The sequence below is a fragment of the Taurulus bubalis genome, assembly GCF_910589615.1.
Source record: "Taurulus bubalis genome assembly, chromosome: 7".
Taxonomy (NCBI): Eukaryota; Metazoa; Chordata; class Actinopteri; order Perciformes; family Cottidae; genus Taurulus; species Taurulus bubalis.
Window position 1 is genome coordinate 21,913,681 of NC_136595.1, and position 19,065 is coordinate 21,932,745.

General features: G+C 41.9%; 3 protein-coding genes across 4 annotated transcripts; 1 reads left to right on the forward strand and 2 right to left on the reverse strand.

Moving 5' to 3' along the window:
• Nucleotides 1-2: 2 nt before the first annotated feature.
• Nucleotides 3-8,343, reverse strand: olfml2ba (olfactomedin-like 2Ba; the record flags this gene model as incomplete). The annotated part of the gene is made up of 8 exons (XM_079220792.1): nucleotides 3-1,210; nucleotides 1,312-1,488; nucleotides 2,493-3,782; nucleotides 4,008-4,236; nucleotides 6,085-6,246; nucleotides 7,436-7,543; nucleotides 7,792-8,055; nucleotides 8,182-8,343. 8 exons carry the CDS (start codon nucleotides 8,341-8,343, stop codon nucleotides 597-599), a joined length of 3,006 nt encoding a protein of 1,001 aa, XP_079076918.1. The 3' UTR covers nucleotides 3-596.
• A 944-nt stretch (nucleotides 8,344-9,287) lies between these two features.
• Nucleotides 9,288-14,173, reverse strand: LOC306738824 (torsin-1A-interacting protein 2-like). 2 transcript variants are annotated; one of them, XM_079220746.1, is made up of 8 exons: nucleotides 14,082-14,173; nucleotides 13,546-13,623; nucleotides 13,070-13,231; nucleotides 12,358-12,393; nucleotides 11,856-12,029; nucleotides 11,136-11,267; nucleotides 10,791-10,946; nucleotides 9,288-10,619 (listed from the first exon to the last, which is right to left on the reverse strand). In XM_079220746.1, exons 2-8 carry the CDS (start codon nucleotides 13,580-13,582, stop codon nucleotides 9,856-9,858), a joined length of 1,461 nt encoding a protein of 486 aa, XP_079076872.1. In that variant the 5' UTR covers nucleotides 13,583-13,623; nucleotides 14,082-14,173; the 3' UTR covers nucleotides 9,288-9,855. The 2 variants fall into 2 exon arrangements, with proteins under 2 accessions (XP_079076872.1, XP_079076871.1); XM_079220745.1 differs by having other exon boundaries at nucleotides 12,358-12,432.
• Nucleotides 14,174-14,379: 206 nt separating this feature from the next.
• LOC306738872 (uncharacterized protein) lies at nucleotides 14,380-18,249 on the forward strand (the record flags this gene model as incomplete). The annotated part of the gene is made up of 8 exons (XM_079220801.1): nucleotides 14,380-14,458; nucleotides 14,685-14,807; nucleotides 14,900-15,073; nucleotides 15,514-15,618; nucleotides 15,710-15,841; nucleotides 15,965-16,084; nucleotides 16,181-16,231; nucleotides 16,333-18,249. 8 exons carry the CDS (start codon nucleotides 14,380-14,382, stop codon nucleotides 17,115-17,117), a joined length of 1,569 nt encoding a protein of 522 aa, XP_079076927.1. The 3' UTR covers nucleotides 17,118-18,249.
• Nucleotides 18,250-19,065: the final 816 nt, after the last annotated feature.

Sequence of the window (19,065 nt, forward strand, 5' to 3'; positions counted from 1 at the left end):
GCTATAATTAAAGCCACTTTAATGTGATTATTCAAACACAGAAGACATTTTATGTTAGTATTTACTAACTTTATTGCAGTCTCTTCAAAAACAGTCTGATATGGATGTGCTAAGTGCTTTCCCAAGACAACGGTGTTACCACACAGAATACCTGCGGCATATGATGCAAAGAACAATGGAATACAAAAATCATGTGTATAAAACAGAAACATGGAATCTCTCCACGCAATTGGGGGATTTGTTCAAAGAGTAGCTCTCCTAAGAATTGGTTATTTTATGTGAATTGTTGAAGCGTTATTTGACCCATGACGTGAGCTGGTTCTGACACCTTTCTACATTAATTTATCTCACAGGGCTTTTTCTTTTTTTACAGTAATACAATATATATACAGTACAACATGATGTGTTGACTGAGAAATCAGGCTCATCGTTTCATTCATTTCAGATACAAATTTAAACAAAACAAAGAACAAAACAATTGTGTCACAAAGCCTTCAGTATATTTGGTCTCCATACTGAAGGCCGTGTGGACTGATCTACAATCCATTCAAACCATACAAAATTACTTTTTAAAAATAACTACTGTCAGACCCTTACTACGGGTCTACATAGGCAAACTTAATGTTGTATGTGACTTGGTGTCCGTTGTCCCACGCATACAAAACGCCCTCTTTGGGATTGTAGTCAATCTGCGTGTTGTAGGTGTAGCTGTTGGTGAAGGGCATTCTGGGAGTCATCTGAGTGTTTGTGTGAGTGTCGAAGGCGTATTCCAGTTTGGCGTCCCTTTTGTCGTAGCTGTCAACAGCGTAAAGGACGCCGCACACGATGAAGCAGTTCCCGTAGTGGTTTCTCCTGAGCCCGGTTCTCCAGGTGGTCTCCCTCTGCATGCTGAGGTCTGAGGGGTCCAGTCGACTCAGGATAATCACTTCCTGTAAGAAGCCCTCGCCGTCGAGTGCCGGGTAGACGATCCACAGGCCGCTCTCGTCCACGGCAAAGTCCACTTCTGAGTGCTGGCTCAGCTCCCACTGCGATGACGACTCTTCGAGCAGAGCGTCGTGCAGCATGGTCCAGGCCGCCACGTAGCGCCGCCGCAGGTCGAACTTGATGATGTCTCGGGAGAGGGCGCGGTTGTAGTAGAAGGCCCCGTTGTAGACCACGTGGCCTGTGCCAACCCAGTTATAGGGAAGCTTGTATGAGTTGGTGAAACGGCCTAGGAAGGATAAAGAACAGTGGCGACGCATGAGACTCCCTCGAAGCAAGAGGAAAACAACAAAAAGCCATTCAGTGAAAGCTTTGACTGCTGGCTCTCACCTTGTTTGAAAACCTCCAGGTTGCGGAACTCCAGGAGAGTATTTCCGTAGAGGAAGTTTGTGACGTAGATTTTGTCATTGTCAGACTTTGGATCCTTCATCCACGCTCCTTCATTCCGGCCGTAGGTGTTGTGAGTTACCGGCTCCGAAATTGTTGCCAAAGTGTCCTCACACTCCCCTGTGAAAGAGTCACAGAGCCGTGAGTGAGGATTTCGAGGCTGTTTATCCAAACCTAGGTCTGAAAATAATTAGAGGCTTTTATTTTAACCAGCTTTTATCATGGAAAGGTCGAGGTTGCCAAGAAGGACCGAGCACTGAATTACAAAGTTTAGAGAATTTGCAGGATATTTTTTTTTTTGGGCATATGGTAAACTCTTATAAGGACTTGCCAAGAGGCTTTTTAGCCACTCTGGCTCTTTGGATGGCAATGTCAAATATCTCAACAACCAGTGGAAGGATAGGCATGAAATCATGTCCAGACAACGACATTCATGGTTCCATGAGGGTGAAACCAGCTCACTTTGATGTTCCCACGCCATGAGGTCGACATTTGTGGTTTTTAGAGAAACGTCTCCACAACTATTGTATGGTTTCCCATGAAATTTGTTACAGATATCCAATGTGCCAGGAATATGAAACCTACTACACTGTAAAAAATAAATCCTAATTTTACGGGAAATTATATAAATTAAATTCAATACAAAACTTTGTCAAATAACAGTGTTTCACAGCAGAATTTTTAGTGATATCCCTTTGTTGAAGGTGTTCGATTGTAATAATACAGGAAAGGTCTAAAATAACAGTATTTCACTGCAAAACCTTTGATGAAAATTTCCGTAAATGTATGGTTTTTGCCCTTTATTTGAATGAAGATATTTTACCTTAATTTTACGGGTTTTGTTTGACAGCCAGTCATTTGAAGTTTTTTTTTTTTACAGTGTACAGTACAGTCTTACAGCCAGCAGTTTGGACTCATTGCACCTTCCTCCTTCCCATTTGCTAATCAACATGTCTCGCACTGTAACGTTTCTTGGAGCGGTTTTGTAGTGTTTCTAGCTGTTTTCCTTGAAAGCATGAATGTATTTGCTATTTATTTAATGAATAGCAAAACAGACATTTGTTTATCTTAAACCTAACTCGATAAACATTCGATAAGTCTTCCCCTCATTCGATTCAACTTACCAGGTTTCCTTGAGGGCGATTCCTCCTGTCTTTGCATTGGCTCTTCTAATTTCGGGTGTCGCTCCTCCCTCTCTTCCTCTTCCCAGCTGATTTTGTATTTTTGTTTGACTTGAGCAGCCTGCCTGGTGGTGGTGGCGGCAGATGAAGAAGGGGTAGTCACAGGTGTGGTGAAAGGCGGCGATGTGTGGGGAGGCAAAGTGATCGGTCTCTGTGTGGTAGGAGGCAAAGTCGTAGCTGAAAAGAAAATTGATTCAGTTGTTTCTTCTGGTGTCGAGGCAGCAGCCGGTGTGGAGGAAGCCGGTGTGGAGGAAGCCGGTGTGGAAGATGTTGGTGTGGTGGAAGCCAGTGTGGAGGAAGCCGGTGTGGAGGAAGCCGGTGTGGAAGATGCTGGTGTGGTGGAAGCCGGTGTGGTGGAAGCCAGTGTGGTGGAAGCCGGTGTGGTGGAAGCCGGTGTGGAAGAAGCCGGTGTGGAAGATGCCGGTGTGGTGGAAGCCGGAGTGGAGGAAGCCGGTGTGGAAGATGCCGGTGTGGTGGAAGCCGGTGTGGTGGAAGCCGGTGTGGGAGCTGTTGTGCGGCGTATTGGTGCTGAGGTCAGGGCAGCATGGGTTGCGATGGTCATACTGGAAGACGGAATGGTAGCTAAAGCCTCTGTGGCTGGATTTGGCATATGTGTGCTTGAAAGAGCTGCAGTGCTGTTGGGAATGATTTGCATTTGTTCTTTCACCTCCTGGGTAGAGCTTTCCATCTTGGTGGTTGGTATTTTTCTTGTCGTGAATGCTGGCCGGACTTCTTTTGTGGCTATAATTTCGGATGGTTGGGTTGTGTTTATTGTAGTTTTTGTTGTTTCCTCGGCAGTCAAGCTTGAAGAAGTGCCAGAAGGTTCTGCCATCACATGGATTGGCCCCTGAGTGATTCCAGCAGTGACTCTTTGAGCAGTTTGAGGTGCAGCGACCGTGGTCCTGGCTTTCTGCGCGGTAGCGGTTGGTCCAAACGTGACGCTCCTCGCTGTGGATGCGTCACTCCGTATGTCTGTCGACACGTCCACCGAGGTGGTTCCACCCGCGCTGACGAACTCACTGTGAGTTTTTGAGGTGGGCTGAGTTTCTTTCGGTTTGGCTGATTGGCTGGTCTTTGTGGAACCGTGCAAAGGACCGGTTGTCTTTGGTTGAAATGATCTCGGTCCCGTCCTCATCTTGGGGCGAGGGACTCGGTTGGGACTGTGTTGTAAAAGATTCTCCTCAATGAAGAGGTTGATGGGGCCGTCACCACTGAAGCCATGATACTCAAAAACTAAAAAAAGAAGAAAAGAAAAAAAGAAAATGTGAAATGATTTCTTTTGAATCATCCAATAAGGTTGAAATTGTATATTAATCTGTGTCTGAAATCATAAATGAAGGTCATGCAAACAGCAGAAGCTATACTTTTAGTATCACTTGTTTATCACACTACCGTAATTGGTGCATTTTTTTTATAGATTTGTTTATTTTTCCTCCTCTGCTGAGGGTCTACACTCACGGTTCTCTCCAGGGTCTCCATCATCCGCCACCATTGGATCTGGCTCCGATTTATAAAAAGTCATCCCTCTTATGATCATTCCGTTGGGGCCGGTCTTCGACACCTGAGAAGCCTCCTTGTTAGCCACGTTTCTGAAAGTCGCCTGAGGTTTAACTTCAATGATCTGAGCAGAGCCGTCTGTCTCTAGCAAGGATGGATTTTCCTCAATAAACTTCTTCTCATACTCTTCCTGTAAGTGGACAGTTGGACACACAGAGCTTCTATGAGAAAAGAACATTTACCAGTGCAACCAAATGCATAAGGATGAGACCAATACATCAGTTTGATTATATACTGGATCAATGAGATAATGATAGGAGAGAAGAGAGTTCATTCTACCATGGAAAGAAAAGCAATAATAAAAACAACTTATACAACCGTTTCACTGGTTCAACTTCATTTTGGAACACTTGGAGAAGCCTAACGAAATAAAATGTTTTGTTCCAGGGACAAATTACTTTCTTTTTTTGTTTAGTGAGCTCAACAACAAACAAGAACTCAGACAATCAGACTTTAAGTAAACCAAGAGTTTAGCCAGAGCCAACTTTTTGGGGGGGAAATAAATTGGCAACACCCACAATGTAGGTATTAACTCCTCATTGCAGTGTGCATGACTGTGGCAAGAACAAGTAGGGCCAAGCTGAACCAGCAAGTCAGTCTGTAAACTGGGGTTGATGTTTAAAATGGAAATTTTGGGTCATACATTTATTGTTTATGTTAATTTTCTCTTCTAAATAAGTTTAGTTAACCTGGGATTTGTATGAAATCTGACCGTGATCATGTTACTTCTTTTTTTAGCTGAGTAACACCATGCACAGTCCTCAGCAATTAAATTTGTCAGTGTAACATTATTATTGTTGATAAATGATGAACAAAACTACAAAGTGCAACCCAAGTTGCAATAAACGTGATTTATCCTTTAATAAAGTGGAAACTTTTAATTATTTCATTGTTATTTCCTTAATAACCTTCTTTAATGCTTCTTACAAGTGCTCTCGTGAAGCATATTAAACTTGTGAATCACTTGCACGTGAAGCCGGGTCCACCCAGCTCTGCTGGACGGGCTCCCTAGGTCACATTATAGCTGTCATGGATCAGGCCCCAGTGGTAAAGTCGCTGGACTGCTTTTGTCCACAAGGTCTGCCAAACCTTCCAATTACCTCAATAACTCTTTCACACATTTTTATTGTGGAGACGATGATTTTATGGTGTACTTTGTGGAAAGAACACATAATTACTGCTTTTGTTTTGAACGCATACAAGACTTAATAATGCTTTCGCAGTCTGAGCAGCAACATGTGAATCCAATCACTTCTTTAGGCTTGTTTCTCTCCTGAATTCAGTTGATTCACAGCAGCTTTTAATACTGAATACTGTCAGTCAGGTTTTGTCCTGTAACAATATTGATGCATTATAACACAAGAGAAGAGTCTTATAGTCTTCCCATAGGTAAGTTTAGCAACTGCTATTAATTGATTTAATGGCACCATAGTGAGTTGTAACACACTGACTGGTGTAATGCAATGTGTGAAACAGGAAAAAGCATTTTTAATATTTATTTAGTAGTTAGATGTTAATATCATAAGAAATATGTATGTACTAGGTAGGTGTACGTTACTAACAACTGGTTATTATTGACAGGTAAGACCATATGTACTTTGCTGTAAAGTTGGTGTATAATTATCTGGTGAGTACTAGGAAGTACTGTATAATTTGCTATCTTATTTAATGATACTAGCCAAGTTATGTTCTTAATGTGACAGTAATGCTATAACTATATTTTGAGGCGTTAACTACCTTTTAATACACAATAAATATTCACTTGTTATTTATGCTTTAAAAGGTACTTATTATTTCAAGTACATTTTGGCAATTAAAGATCATCCCCCCTTTTGCATCAATAATTACCAAAGTAAAAATGCAGTTAATACTGTGTTATTATAGAACAGTAAAATAAAGAATTTCTAATATCACTGAGTGGCATTAATAGTTTAGCTCTTTCCTTTACGCATCACTGTGATATTAAGGTGTCACTTACATCTGGGTCTTGATCTGCTTCAGTCCTGCTGGCCTCACTTGGTCTCTTCTGGTCCTGGTGCCGGTGCAGAGCAGGGGTGGGCGGGCTTTCAGCCGGGATCTGAGAGCTCTTCTGGCTCTTCTGGGGCTTCACTTCAGCCGTGGTGTAGTTCAGAGCTACTGCCTTCATGCAGTCATGAACAAATCAACATATTAGCAGAAATAGTTTGTATGTTTTTATGAAAAATTGTCTGCAATCATCAGCAAACATAATCATTAACAGAAGGAAATCTTAAGTAATTAATGAACCATTTTCAATGCAGACATTTTGACTTGTCATAGTATGAACAGCTCATTAAAGATGACTCTGCTCTATTCAAGTACCCCAGTAAACCAATAAAGTGTGACAGTGATCCAAGATGAACTATACCAGGACCCCGAACCTGCAGCAGCGACATGGACTTCATCTATGAGTCATTTCATTGCTAATATTATTATTATTATTATTATTATTGGGACAGAGAAAACAATGTATTCCGTCTCCCTTAACTTCCCAGAATGCATGGTAAAAAAATGGCAGTGATGTCACTATAACTTCTCTACAACCAACCTTTTCACATGTCATACCAGGACAGGCACAGCTGAAACTAATAAAAGTAATTATGGATATGCTTGATTTATTCATTAATTGCATTACCTGCAGCTGTGTTTTCCATGCCAAGACAAGTCCGTGAACATGTTTATTTCCAAAGTAAATGCAGCTTTTCCTCTCAGTTTTATTCACTGCAGGTTATGTTGCATGTGACTCTGTGCAATGTTTTCAATTATACCACAGTCCATTTCACTCAGTGATTCATTAACCATAAAGTGACACGTACAAAACCTTTTGGGGGGAAATTATAGATATGATTTGGACCATCTGATCCAAGTATAAATAAATTCACAGTTAAGAATGAAACTGTTCAATTCCTGATTGAACACATCTTCACACTAAAAACTGTATGTTTTAAACAGTTAGTCAACTTAAAATACCATTCTCCATCATAATATTTTCATTCTTTATTAATCTATTGAAAAATAAAAGTAATTTACTGAATGGGGAAAAGACCAAAGAAGGTATTTTGTTTGTCCATTATAGTCAGGTCAGCTAAGGGTTCAGTGAGATAAACGTCCACGTGTGATGGAAAGTCTGTGCACTCCTTCCAGGTCCAGCCCCTAATAAATCTGAAAACTGGCCCAAAGAGTGTGTTTTACTGGACACACCGAAGCCAGAAGCCCCCAATATAAAACACACCTGCTCCCACTATAGTTTGCTATACCAACATATTTGCAGTCATCTTTGCACACTTCAAAAGTACACTGTAGCTGTATACCTTTTCCATGTTTTCCATGCGATCCAGCAGCTTATTGGTAATGGAGTGCAGCTTCAGTAGATCCATGCCATAGAAGGAGCCCTCCAGCAGCTCGAGGATAGTGGAAAGCTAGAATGATCAAGTGGATTCCGTCAAAGGCCTTTACCAATTCAAGACACGCCATAAGTAGGTCTATCCCCAGCCCATCCAAACTCAGTCTCCTCTGAATTTGATAACCCGTGATATCCATAAACCCCCAGTGATCCAGGCTTCTCTTAAAACACAACAGGCGAAAAAGCCTTTATTGGCACTGGAGCATCGCTTATGCGTATCGTAGGATCGAGTAAGGCTGGGGAAAGGACCGGACGACACTTCACCTTGACATTCTTTTTCCCAGCTTCTCTAAGTGTTTTCAGCCTGAACTCTCCCTCGCATGGGTTGACCGCAGACGGAGGAGCGATGCAGGCGCACTTGCACTCTGGTCCAGATGTGATAGTCTCCACGCTGTAGAAGTCCTGCGCAGTGGCGCTGCCTTCTTCTAGCCGCCGGCAGGCGCTCCTGCTCAGGGGTCTGACAACACATTTACACCGACAGTCAGAGCCTTCCGAGAGGGCTTTCACTTTGTCATAATCACCCAGCAGCTACAAAGAGAAGAGGACGGATGAATTTTGCAAGACACTCAATAAAAATAAAAAACGTTTGAATTTTTTGCGCACGAAATTGTGAAATGTCCATAAAACATGTGAAGAAGAGATGTTTGCTCCTACCTTAGAGAGGATGCTCTCCTGGCCATCTGTCACCTCCTTTAGCCTTTCCTCTTGCTCGCGCTCAAATTCTGACCTGGGATCTGCACCCCAGGTCTTTGGCGCTGCAGAGCACCATGGGAAAAACGCACAGCACAGGACGACGGCAATGCATAACTTATACATATTGCGAAGCTCACAGAGCACCGAAAAGAGAAGCAATGTTGCAAGTGTGCAAGCAGGCACAGCCTGTCACAAATTACTTTAGCTGCCAAGAAAATATCATAGCCTACTTCTGGCTCCAAAATCTGAGAGGTGAATCCAGAGGAGCCATCAGTTATAGCGAGACTAAGCTTTATAGCGCGATGCCATCGTGTTCATTGTCAGTGAATGCAGAGAAACCGTGCAGTCAGTGAGGGAGCAGCCGGCATCTGCTGCTGGAGGCGCGCTGACAGGGGGCGGGCCTGATCAGACGGGCGAGGAGGAGTTAAACTGCTTCAAGTTACTTCAAGTTACTTCTCAAACATGATGGTGGTGAAGCACAATTATCATTAGTGGGGGGCAAATGCATTGAAAGTCAGCCTCATCTTGGTCTTTCTTTTAGATTCAACTTGGCATTATAGGTTCTAAAGGATATTTTTTAGGTCGAATACAAAGAAACCTGTTGCATATTGATTTGATGCTCTTCAGTTTCTATACAAGTTTCAGCTGTGCTTTTACTGCCCCCTAGCCGCAAAAAGAGTTCACTACAATGACTGGAGGACGTTCAATTCCCTGTTATGAAGCATGCTGTTGGACTGTGGTTGGTATTGCGCCCCATGTGGCCAACCGTGGCATTGAATAGTTGGTAAATTGGCACCTGTTGATCACGTCGTTCATTAGTAGCAGCCGTGCACACGGTGCAAGCAGCGTCAGGATGCTAATAGCCGAAGTAGCTTTTAAACGGTTTTTAAATAGCTTTCTTTCTTGTTTCACGTTGCTCTTCTATTTATTCATCAACTGGACACCAAACCCTGAGTAAGCTGCCGAATGAACGTAACTTCAGTTTGTTGTGCACGTTTAAGAAACATGGCTTAAAGGACTTAAAGAAGGAAGCCATAACAACGACAAAACATTTTAAATTACCTGTTTATTTTCACTTTAAGGCACATCCAATTCCTGCACTTGTTTTCATCAAACTCCGAAGTGTAGTGTGATCATATACAGCCTCTCCGTGTGATTCATGTTCGTGTGAATATAAAAAGAGACATGGGAAGTACGGCTAAGGCACCTGGTGCCATGTAGGTTTAAGTAAATCAGAAAAAGACTTGTCATAAAAAGAATAACCCCTGTATTGTGATACCAAAAGAATTGCTCTGTCTCGAAGAGCTTTGTGACGCAAAATCCACAAAGCCCCCAGTTGAACCACCTTGCAATTAATCTATAATTACATTTGATCAAAGCACCACGATGAATGTCCTGGGATTTTTGTTCTTTTACAAACATCCCAAAGCATAATCTTCATAATATCAAGTGTCCCATTTATACTTGATTCCTTAATCTGTAGTGAGCTTCATTATAGCAATTGTAAGAAACTTTAGGGTGTTTAAAAACCACTGCTTCTCGCCTCAGAATGACTAGTCACCCAGTGAGAAATCAGAAAGATAGGCGGTAGTTAAGTGCTCTGACTAAAAGTTGAACAGTGACTATTGATGTCCCCTAGCACCCTTCACGTTCTATCCTTTCCTCTGCTGCCACAGGCAGTATGAGGTGAGAAATACGACTCCACAGTCCACTGTACTTGTCAATGTCCATCCTGTCAAAAGACACCGGATGACCATCGGAGAGGAACTTCTTCTGAAGATGGTCGTCCACCAGCTCCTCCACAGTACTCAGACGAGTCTCGGCAGGAATCTCCTCTTCCTCCCCCAGCAGTACTGTGAAGATCAGACAAGTCTTCTTGTAGGCAGCGTTCTCGTGGTCACAGTAGCGATAAAAAATAAGAGTGGAGCCTGGAGGCAGCTCCTCGAAGCGGTTAATGACGGCCACAGGTTTATCTCCTTCGAAAGCTCCCTGCAACTTGCTGTCGATGTCCAGTTTGACCTGGTCGCTGTCTTGGCTGGCTTTGCTGGCTCCGTCGATGTGGAGGACGGAGGCGTTGAGAGAAGAGGAGAAGGCGGAGGCAAGTCTCCGAGCCAGGCAGTGCAGTGTCTTCTCACCTCTGTGGCCTGCAGTCAGGATCAGACTGACCGGCTCAGTGGGCTGGGCTGTTTGGAGGTGCCTCAGCAGGTGGATCTTACTTCTATCCCAGAGCTCCGTACGTTGATTAGGGAACTGAGTCTTTACCTTTTCCAACTGCCTGAGGAAGATGTCTATTTGCCGCACTTCCTCTTTCTGATGGGAAGACTTGGGTTGGTAGAGATGCTGCCACAGGAAGGCAATTACGATCGCCGACAAACTGGCTGCTATCAGGTATGTAATTCCTATGGAGAGAAGGCACATGTGTTGTCTCGGTTAATACTGAGTAAGTCATTTATAAGTTATTCAGAACGGTTATTTAAATGACTACCACTGAGATGGTAAGGCCATGGCAGGCATTTTATTTAAATGTTTCTAAAGAGAAACAAGAGGCTAAAAGCGCAAGGATAAATTACCAAGATTGCCCCACAGATGTCCAATAACCACTGGAATTGCAGGTTCAGCATCAGCAGTCTCCTTAATGGTGGGACCAATGGTTTCAACGTCTTCCTTGGTCTGTGTGGGGATTGTGTTCATATCCTCATCTTCCTTATCCAGGCAGCTCTCATCATCTGACAGATGGTAGAGGGGGGAAAAGGAAAAACGTGTTAGCTCACTTGTGCAGCCTCATGTTCATGCTCACTCACCGGCTTCCCACGAGTGAACCACACCTGGTGTGTTACACTGGAACGCCCAGAAGCTCAGCACCCCAAATCAGAAAGCTAAGGGGGAAAAAAAGTAGTCAGAAAAGTCCCACTCACCCTCTTCAGTGTTTGTGTCGTTAGAGTCTGGGGTTTCCTCATCAGGTCCATCTACTTGGTCATCCTTTTTGCCATCTAGGGTTGGTGGGCCGGTTGTTTCTGGTGCTTTTGTCTCTTCAGGGTTGTATTCTCCTGAGAACACAAAACAAATTGTTAAAATTAGTTGTGTTTTTTTTTAACTCAGTATTAAAGGATAGGTCATCCATCTTATATCAATACCCACACTTATATAGATGCCCGCATGTATGATGAAACAGTAGTTAGTCACTGTAAATGTTACTACAGTCTTTTTGGTATGAAAATCGCTCTTTATTTCAATAGACTGATTCCTTGCTGAGCTGCCGTGGAGGGTTAGCAACACGGAGGGAATTTCACACTAAAGGGCACGTCAGTATAATTTTAAGAAAAAAATGTGAACCTACCCTTTGAGCTTGGAAATTGAATATAGTAAGGACATAAACACAGTTAAATAACTACTGAATACAGCACTGCAAACAAATGCCAATACCATACTGTGACTGAAGGTCAGTTTGTTTAATGACATCCACCTGCAAATTGCAGTGGATTAAGAGTGAGGAGCATTAATAAAAAAAGACACTAACAGCTGTAAACAAAGCAACCAAGTCCATGACATGGATGGTAAAATGCAGAATACAGATTTGCGAGCCTGTGCACACTGCAGTAGATGCAGACAAAGCTTTAGACTCATTGAACACTCACTTGAAATCTCCGCTGTAATGGGCTTTTGCTCTTTTCTTGGCATCTCTCTCTTGTAATCCCCATGGCTTCCTTCTTCAGGGTTGCTGTTATCCTTCACATTCAGCGTTTTGTCATCTTCAGGAGGTGAAGATCTTTCTATTGGAGGCGCCATCCTCTCTTTGGCCGAATCACCGTCTGTAATATAACCAGAAATTAAGTGTCATCTAAGTTCTAGTCTAACTTAATGGCTAATGTTTAATTTTAAATTAAGAATCCTATTTTCAGTTCTATTACAGATCTGAAGGAAACATTTTGTCTTACTAGTTAATTTTAAATAACTTCACGTGAATAATTGTATGACACATTATGAAATGGATAACAAGGCTCACAAACAAATGTAAGAGCAGAATGAAAAAATAAATAAATGACGTAAATTTAGACCACTGCCTACCGTATATGTTTAGTAAACATACTAGTCTAATATATCTGTCCTTTTTTGTCACTAGTGTTTTAGTAACATTACCTTCTGTGTGGTTATCTGTTTCTTGCTCTGCCATGTCTGTGGATAGGGGCACGTCACTCAAGAGATGGTTCAAAGCTGTATTATTTATAAAAAAATAAATAAAAAAAAATATGTATTAAGCACCTGTTTGTTATGCTAAGACCCAAGCACATTTAGCGTTATCAGTTTTGGACAGATGTTCAAAGTCTGAAGTTTACAATGGTTTGAACCAGAAATCAAGCAAGGCTTCATGATGTCAAAGTTGGAAATATTGAATGCAGAATAAACATTTTGCATCTACAAACATTCACACAGAGCTTACAACTCAGCTAACCAACTTACCAAGAATAATTTAATATAAAGTGAAAATGAATATGAATGCAAAACATTTGGAGCGAGACAAATTTCTACAACTGAGCAATGTTTGTGGTGTTTGTGGCTAGATCAATATTTCCATTTGGAGATGTTTAATTTGAATGCAATGACATGGTGGAAACCTCCCCTCATTGCACAGAACAAACACTGCATGGAGAATACAGTAAATTGTCTTAATACACCATGAACTGGGACATGCCCCCGTTAGAGAACGGTTACAAAACTGTGAAAAATGACACGGGTCTGTAGCAAGCTTTTCCGAAGTGAGTAAATATAAGTGCCTTGGCTTTTTGACAATGTGAATACCAGGGATAATAATGTCAAAATCACTTGTTACAACACTGACGATAACACTCACTTGAAATGTCCGCTGTAATGGAATTTTGCTCTTTTCTTGGCATCTCCCCATGGCTTCCTTCTTCAGGGTTGCTGTTATCCTTCACATTCAGCGTTTTGTCGTCTTCAGGAGGTGAAGATCTTTCTATTGGAGGCGCCATCCTCTCTTTGGCCGTATCACTGCCTGTAATATAACCAGAAATTAAGTGTCATCTAAGTTCTAGTCTAACTGAATGTTTAATTTAAGAATCATATTTTCAGTTATATTACAGATCTGAAGGAAACATGTTGTCTTACTAGTTAATTTACAATAACTTGACATGAATATGTGTATGACACATTAGGAAATGGATAACAAGGCTCACAAACTAATGTAAGAGCAGAATAATTAAAAAACTACATGTACATTTAAACTACTGTCTGCTGTATTTGTTTAGTGAACACTCGTCTAATATAACCAATATCTGTCCTTTTTGTCATTGGTGTTTTCAACGTTACCTGCTGTGTGGTGGGGATCTATTTCTTGCTCTGCCATGTCTTTGGATCGGGGCACGTCACTCAAGAGATGGTTCAAAGCTGTATTTAATACAAATAAATCTGTGTTAAGCACCTGTTTTGTATGCTAAGACACGAGCACAGTTAGCGTTATCAGTTTGGACCGATGTTCAAAGTCTGAAGTAAACGCTTCTTGACGTCAAAGTTGGAAATATTGAATTGTCTGTTTCAAGAGCCCCGAGGTTAGCTAATAATATCTGGGGGGGATAATTTACTGAAATTGCTGCGCGAGCAGACATTGTAAGCAAACTGAAAATAGTGACTAGTTAGCTAGCAAGACTCTCTAAGCTTGAACGAAGCTAGCTAATCTACCGTAAAGTGTTGATTAGCTCCCAACTAGCTACCGATTGAAGTGACAGACAAGATATGCTGGTTACGACAGTTAGCAAGACGTAACGTTAAGTCTGTAAGGACTGCCTTCGTGTAACTTAAATACCATGCATACATGTTACATATATATTATAGTTATTCATTCTTACCACACCCTCGATCACATCGCCGTGGAATACGTCCAGTATAACGCGTCCTTGTCTGTTTTTATGTCGCGTTACGTGAGTCGCACCGACGAGTCACAAATGTTCCCGTCGGAACGTCCAGCAGCGGCCAGTGTTTCCATGGGGATATCTAAACGGTGGCATTTCCGGACATCGACGGCGTCCGCTCACGAAATGGTTCCCCTTAACTATACAAGGAAATCAGGAAAGCTTATCCATTAGTGAACGCGATGTTTCGTCGTATTAATTAATTAATGTTGCCGTAATCGCCCGAGTTATCACAATGGATTCCAAGGTGTCTGAAGATAAAGAGGCTCGCCCGTTGAGACGGTCGACGAGGCAGTCATCGGGGAACGTTAAAGGTGAGCAAAAGGACTGGTGTACAAACGGCTAGTTTAGCCATCGAAGCTAAACAGCGCTCAAAGTTGAACGAGAAACCCTCCTGAATTTATTCTGAAACTAAGTTTCGCTTACTTCATCAATGTAGACAATCCCCAAAAGTGATATGTTAACGGTTTTATGTTAACGTGTAGCGTAGCAGTTCTTTGAAACTTCGACCTACAGTAACATGTCTTTCTGCTCCTCTAGTATTGATTGTTGAACCGAGCCTCAGGGGTCCGCTCAAGAGGACCAGAAAGGGATTAAAAAACCAAGCTCCTGTCCCAGCTGTCAATGGTTCCGGCGATGTGGAGACTGGCTCAGACGATGACGGTAAGATGCTCCAGTTAAAAGTATTTGCCTAGTTGGAACGACAGTTGCACTAGTCAGTCCCTTTTTCAAGTCTTTTATGTCCAATTTAACAGAGTCCCCGAGCAAGAAGAGCCGGACAGAGACTGAGAGACCAGTGGATGAAAGTGGGGATGAGAAGGAGATGGATGTCCAGGAATCGGTTAAAGATCTGGATAACAATGAAGACCTGGAAATGGATATTGTACAGGATTCCTCTCATGGAACTCATCAACCAACAACATACCACGGTTAGGGCTGCAACTGATGAAATATTGTCATTATTCATCAGTTTCCCCGAAGTGATTTCATATTGCTTGTTTTGTCACCAATAATTCACAATTTCAATGTCATGATTAATTATATACAACTAAAAAGACAGCACATTCTCGCACTTGAGAATCTGTAATTGGCAAATTTGCCATTTTTGCCTTATACAAAATTACCCAGCTACCAAAATTATTGATATTTTTTTGTACGATCAACTAACACATTAATCAATCAATAATTCTGGCACTAGCCAAAGTTGCTCAGTGATATTTCTATGTTTGTGTTTCCACCAAAGCAGATGTTATTACATTTATACTTACTTGGTTGAATATTAATTGTGAATCTCTGATTCATAAGACTTCTTTTCACTAACAGATCTATAGGTTTGTATCTAAATCAAGGTTTTCTCTCTATGAATCAGGCAACCTTGGCGATATAAATTTATCCCCACGAGTTAATCTTGGTGAACGCCACAGATCAAGTCTTGCTGTAAATGTAGAATTGGACTGGATGAAAACCAAGAGAGGTAGGAAAAGGCTACAGATTGATTATGCGTGGGAATGATTGCCTCAAGGATTGATAATACAGTAATCCTAATCTGGCTTGTTTGTTTTCAGTAAAACCATCAACAAAGGAACCTGTAGCCCCCACCAAGTCTGCCGCACAAATCAGACCACCAGCAAACAGACGCGATGTGTCGGTCACCAGCATGGCCGACTACAAGAGGACAATGGAGGCCAAGGCCACTGGTATTGTAGACGTTTATGTTTAGTCAGACTGTATCTACAAAATGGCATTGAGCACCTGTCCAATGGGTTTACATCTCCCAAAAAAATATCAGATTTTACATTGAATTCTGCCTCACCTTTTAGGTATACCAACAGTTAACTATCGCGTCCCACGTGTGTACCCAGCCTCAGAGAAATCCTACACAACGCGACGTTTGAATAAGATGCAGAAACTAAAAGAAACTGCTCAGTACAAAAAACAAGGTATTGCAGCTTTAACTGAATATATCAGTCATTAGCAACATCTAATGTCGCTGTGACATGTTTGACATTGATTTAATGAGATTTTTATTTTACAAGGGATAAAGAAAATTGCTGTTATCAAGAAAAGCTCTGGATATTCCGGTCGAGGTAAGATATCATTGTTTTAATTTTAGTATCTTCACATCCAAAGATACTTGTTTTACATTATTTGCAATACTACATGTGACTATGGCCTTGTGTCCCTCCAGGATTCATTTGGTATTTATGGCGTTTGGTTCTCCTGGTGCTGCTCTGTTCGACCCTCTTGGTGGCATGCAAGATCATTCCTGTACTTAAAAAGACTTCAAATGGTGGAACGCATCCATCCAGGGCTGTAAAGCCAGAAATATTTGCTGATCATTTGTCTCTTCTTGAGACTCAGTTCCCAAGTCAGCGGCCTGAGTTGTGGAGGATGAGCAAGATCCACCTGGAGAAGCACCTCCAAACAGCCCAGCCCACTGAGCCGGTCAGTCTGATCTTTACCGCAGGCCACAGGGCTGAGAGGACACTGCACTGCCTGGCTCAGCGGCTGGCCGCCTCCTTCTCCTCTGCCCTCAACGCCTCCGTCCTTCACATTGATGGATCCAGTAAAGCCAGCAAGGACAGCGACGAGGTGAAGCTCGACATCGACAGCCAGTTGCGAGCAGCCTTTGAAGGAAACCAACCAGTGGCTGTCATTCATCGCTTCGAAGAGTTGCCTCCAGGCTCCACCCTCATTTTTTATCGCTACTGCGACCATGAGAACGCTGCATACAAGCGGGTGTTCTTGTTGTTTACTGTGCTTCTTCCTCAAGATGAGGTCACGGGGGACCAGAGTCTGAAAGACTTGGAGGAGATGGTGCATGACTATGTCAAGGAAAGGCTTGTGGACTCCAGCAACCAAGCCGGCTTCAATGACATGGACATTGACAAGTATGGGGGACTGTGGAGCCGCATCTCCCATCTTATCTTGCCTGTAGTGTCTGAGAAGGAAGTAGAGCAGGAAGGATGCTGATGAGCCAGGCTAGCCACCAACGAGGATGTCGGAATACCACTTTGGACCAGCCTCATCCTCCTTGGCAACGTGCAGGAGCAATGAACCAAAGAAGTAACATGTAAATGTAACGTATGGGCTGTTAGATTTCACATATGAACTTGAGTTTATATGATTGACCGCAGTATAAACCTCTCTGTTGGAGATGAAGTTATACTTGCGCTGCAGTCTAATGTTGATGATTCTGTTTAACTGCTCTCAAGATGTCCTGCACTGAGTTTTTACACATGCATACATGTACATAGTCTGCATAAGGATGTTACAGTGGCACCATCCTTCCACTTTCAAAGTAGGGTATGAAATGCATATTTTCATGCAGGTTTAGCATACCATATATATTAGTTTGTGTTTTCCTTCTTCTGTATTGACGGACTTTGTTGAACAGCTTCTTTTTTTTTACCCATCTAAGAAGAGCTTTTTGTTAACAATCAGCATGGCTCACACTGGGTCCTTCTTTGGAATGAACAAAAAAGGTAAACGGTTTTTTTTAACTACTTTTTTTCTGATGGAAATGTATATTTCCTATTCTGTCTCGGCTGGTGGCTTTTTTTGTATTTCTGTTTAATGTCCCCATGGAGATGTGTGTCCCATTGCTAATTTCATTCTCTTGTGTACACAATTGGATTTGCACTAACATGTTTGCTCTATCTATCCTGATCAAGAGTGCTGGCTTTTATTAAGATAAATATTTTATATTCTTAGTTTTTTCAGAATGTGTATATTTGTGATGTGTTATCTCTTTCCTAGATGGGAATATTCTTTTTATCTATTGCATTTAAAAGGCTTTGTTCTTTGCAGCTGTTGACTTCAAAATGTACAGCTTCTTACTAAGTGATTTGAATTTGTTCAAATTAAATGTTACTAAATATTAGTCAACAAGTCACAAAATGTGCCTTAAACACTCGTATGGTGAAGATTGGACTATATTTGACACGTGTGTAAATCATTTGATACTATCTTCACAACCCAAACGAGGTTTCTTGCAAAAGGTTGGTTCTGATTTGTGCAAATTATAATTTTAAGGAAAGTATTATTTCCTGTAATCCCACTCAATCTCTTGTGTTATCATTCTGAGATTAGTTTTGCTCACGTGAACATGTGTATATTTTTAATAAAGATTATTTTGATAACTAGAAAAGTTAATAATTGATGCAACACACTGTTTTTTTTTTTTTATCTGCACGCTTAGTTTCTGGAACGGAGGTAAAGTAACCACACACAAAAAATATCTGGGTTATGAGGAACCGACGTTTTGAGATTAGCACAAAAAACTGATTGGTATCACTCTGGCAAATGCAACGGCAGAAATGGAAGACCGGCTTGCGGGTTCCTGGTCAGCTATAACAGCAGAGAGTTGTGACGAGGACGGTGTGACGACGCTGCTTGTAGAGTATGTGAATGGACACTGAAGAGAATCAAATGATTTATATGTTGTTACTGCCTGACTTTGACTAGGTTTCATGTCCTGCTTATACTAGAGAATGTGTCTCGGAGCTGAGAAAACGCAACTGGCTGAGTTCCCACTCTGCGGTTTTGGTTCCGCACACACTCTCTCTCTTGACCCTGGCCGAACAGGTCAAAAAGAGGCCGCTGGGGCCTTAGATACACATGCTACCGCGTTTGCACAGCTTGCTTTTGGCCGTTAACGGTCTTGCACAAGGCCATATACCTGGTTCCTGATATATGGGAGAAGGTCCGCTTTATGCTCTCGGGAATAGTGGCAGACAGTATAACTCATCCTTGTGACCTTTTAGGTGTCTGACAGACAGACGGACCGCTCCCTTTTCGCTACTTAGACTGACAATTTTGGAAGTCAGAAAGAGGAAGTCTCACAGAAAGGGAATAAATACTCACTAGCTCACTCACTAACTAATTTTCTCACTAGTACCTAGAATATTAACCTGCTTTT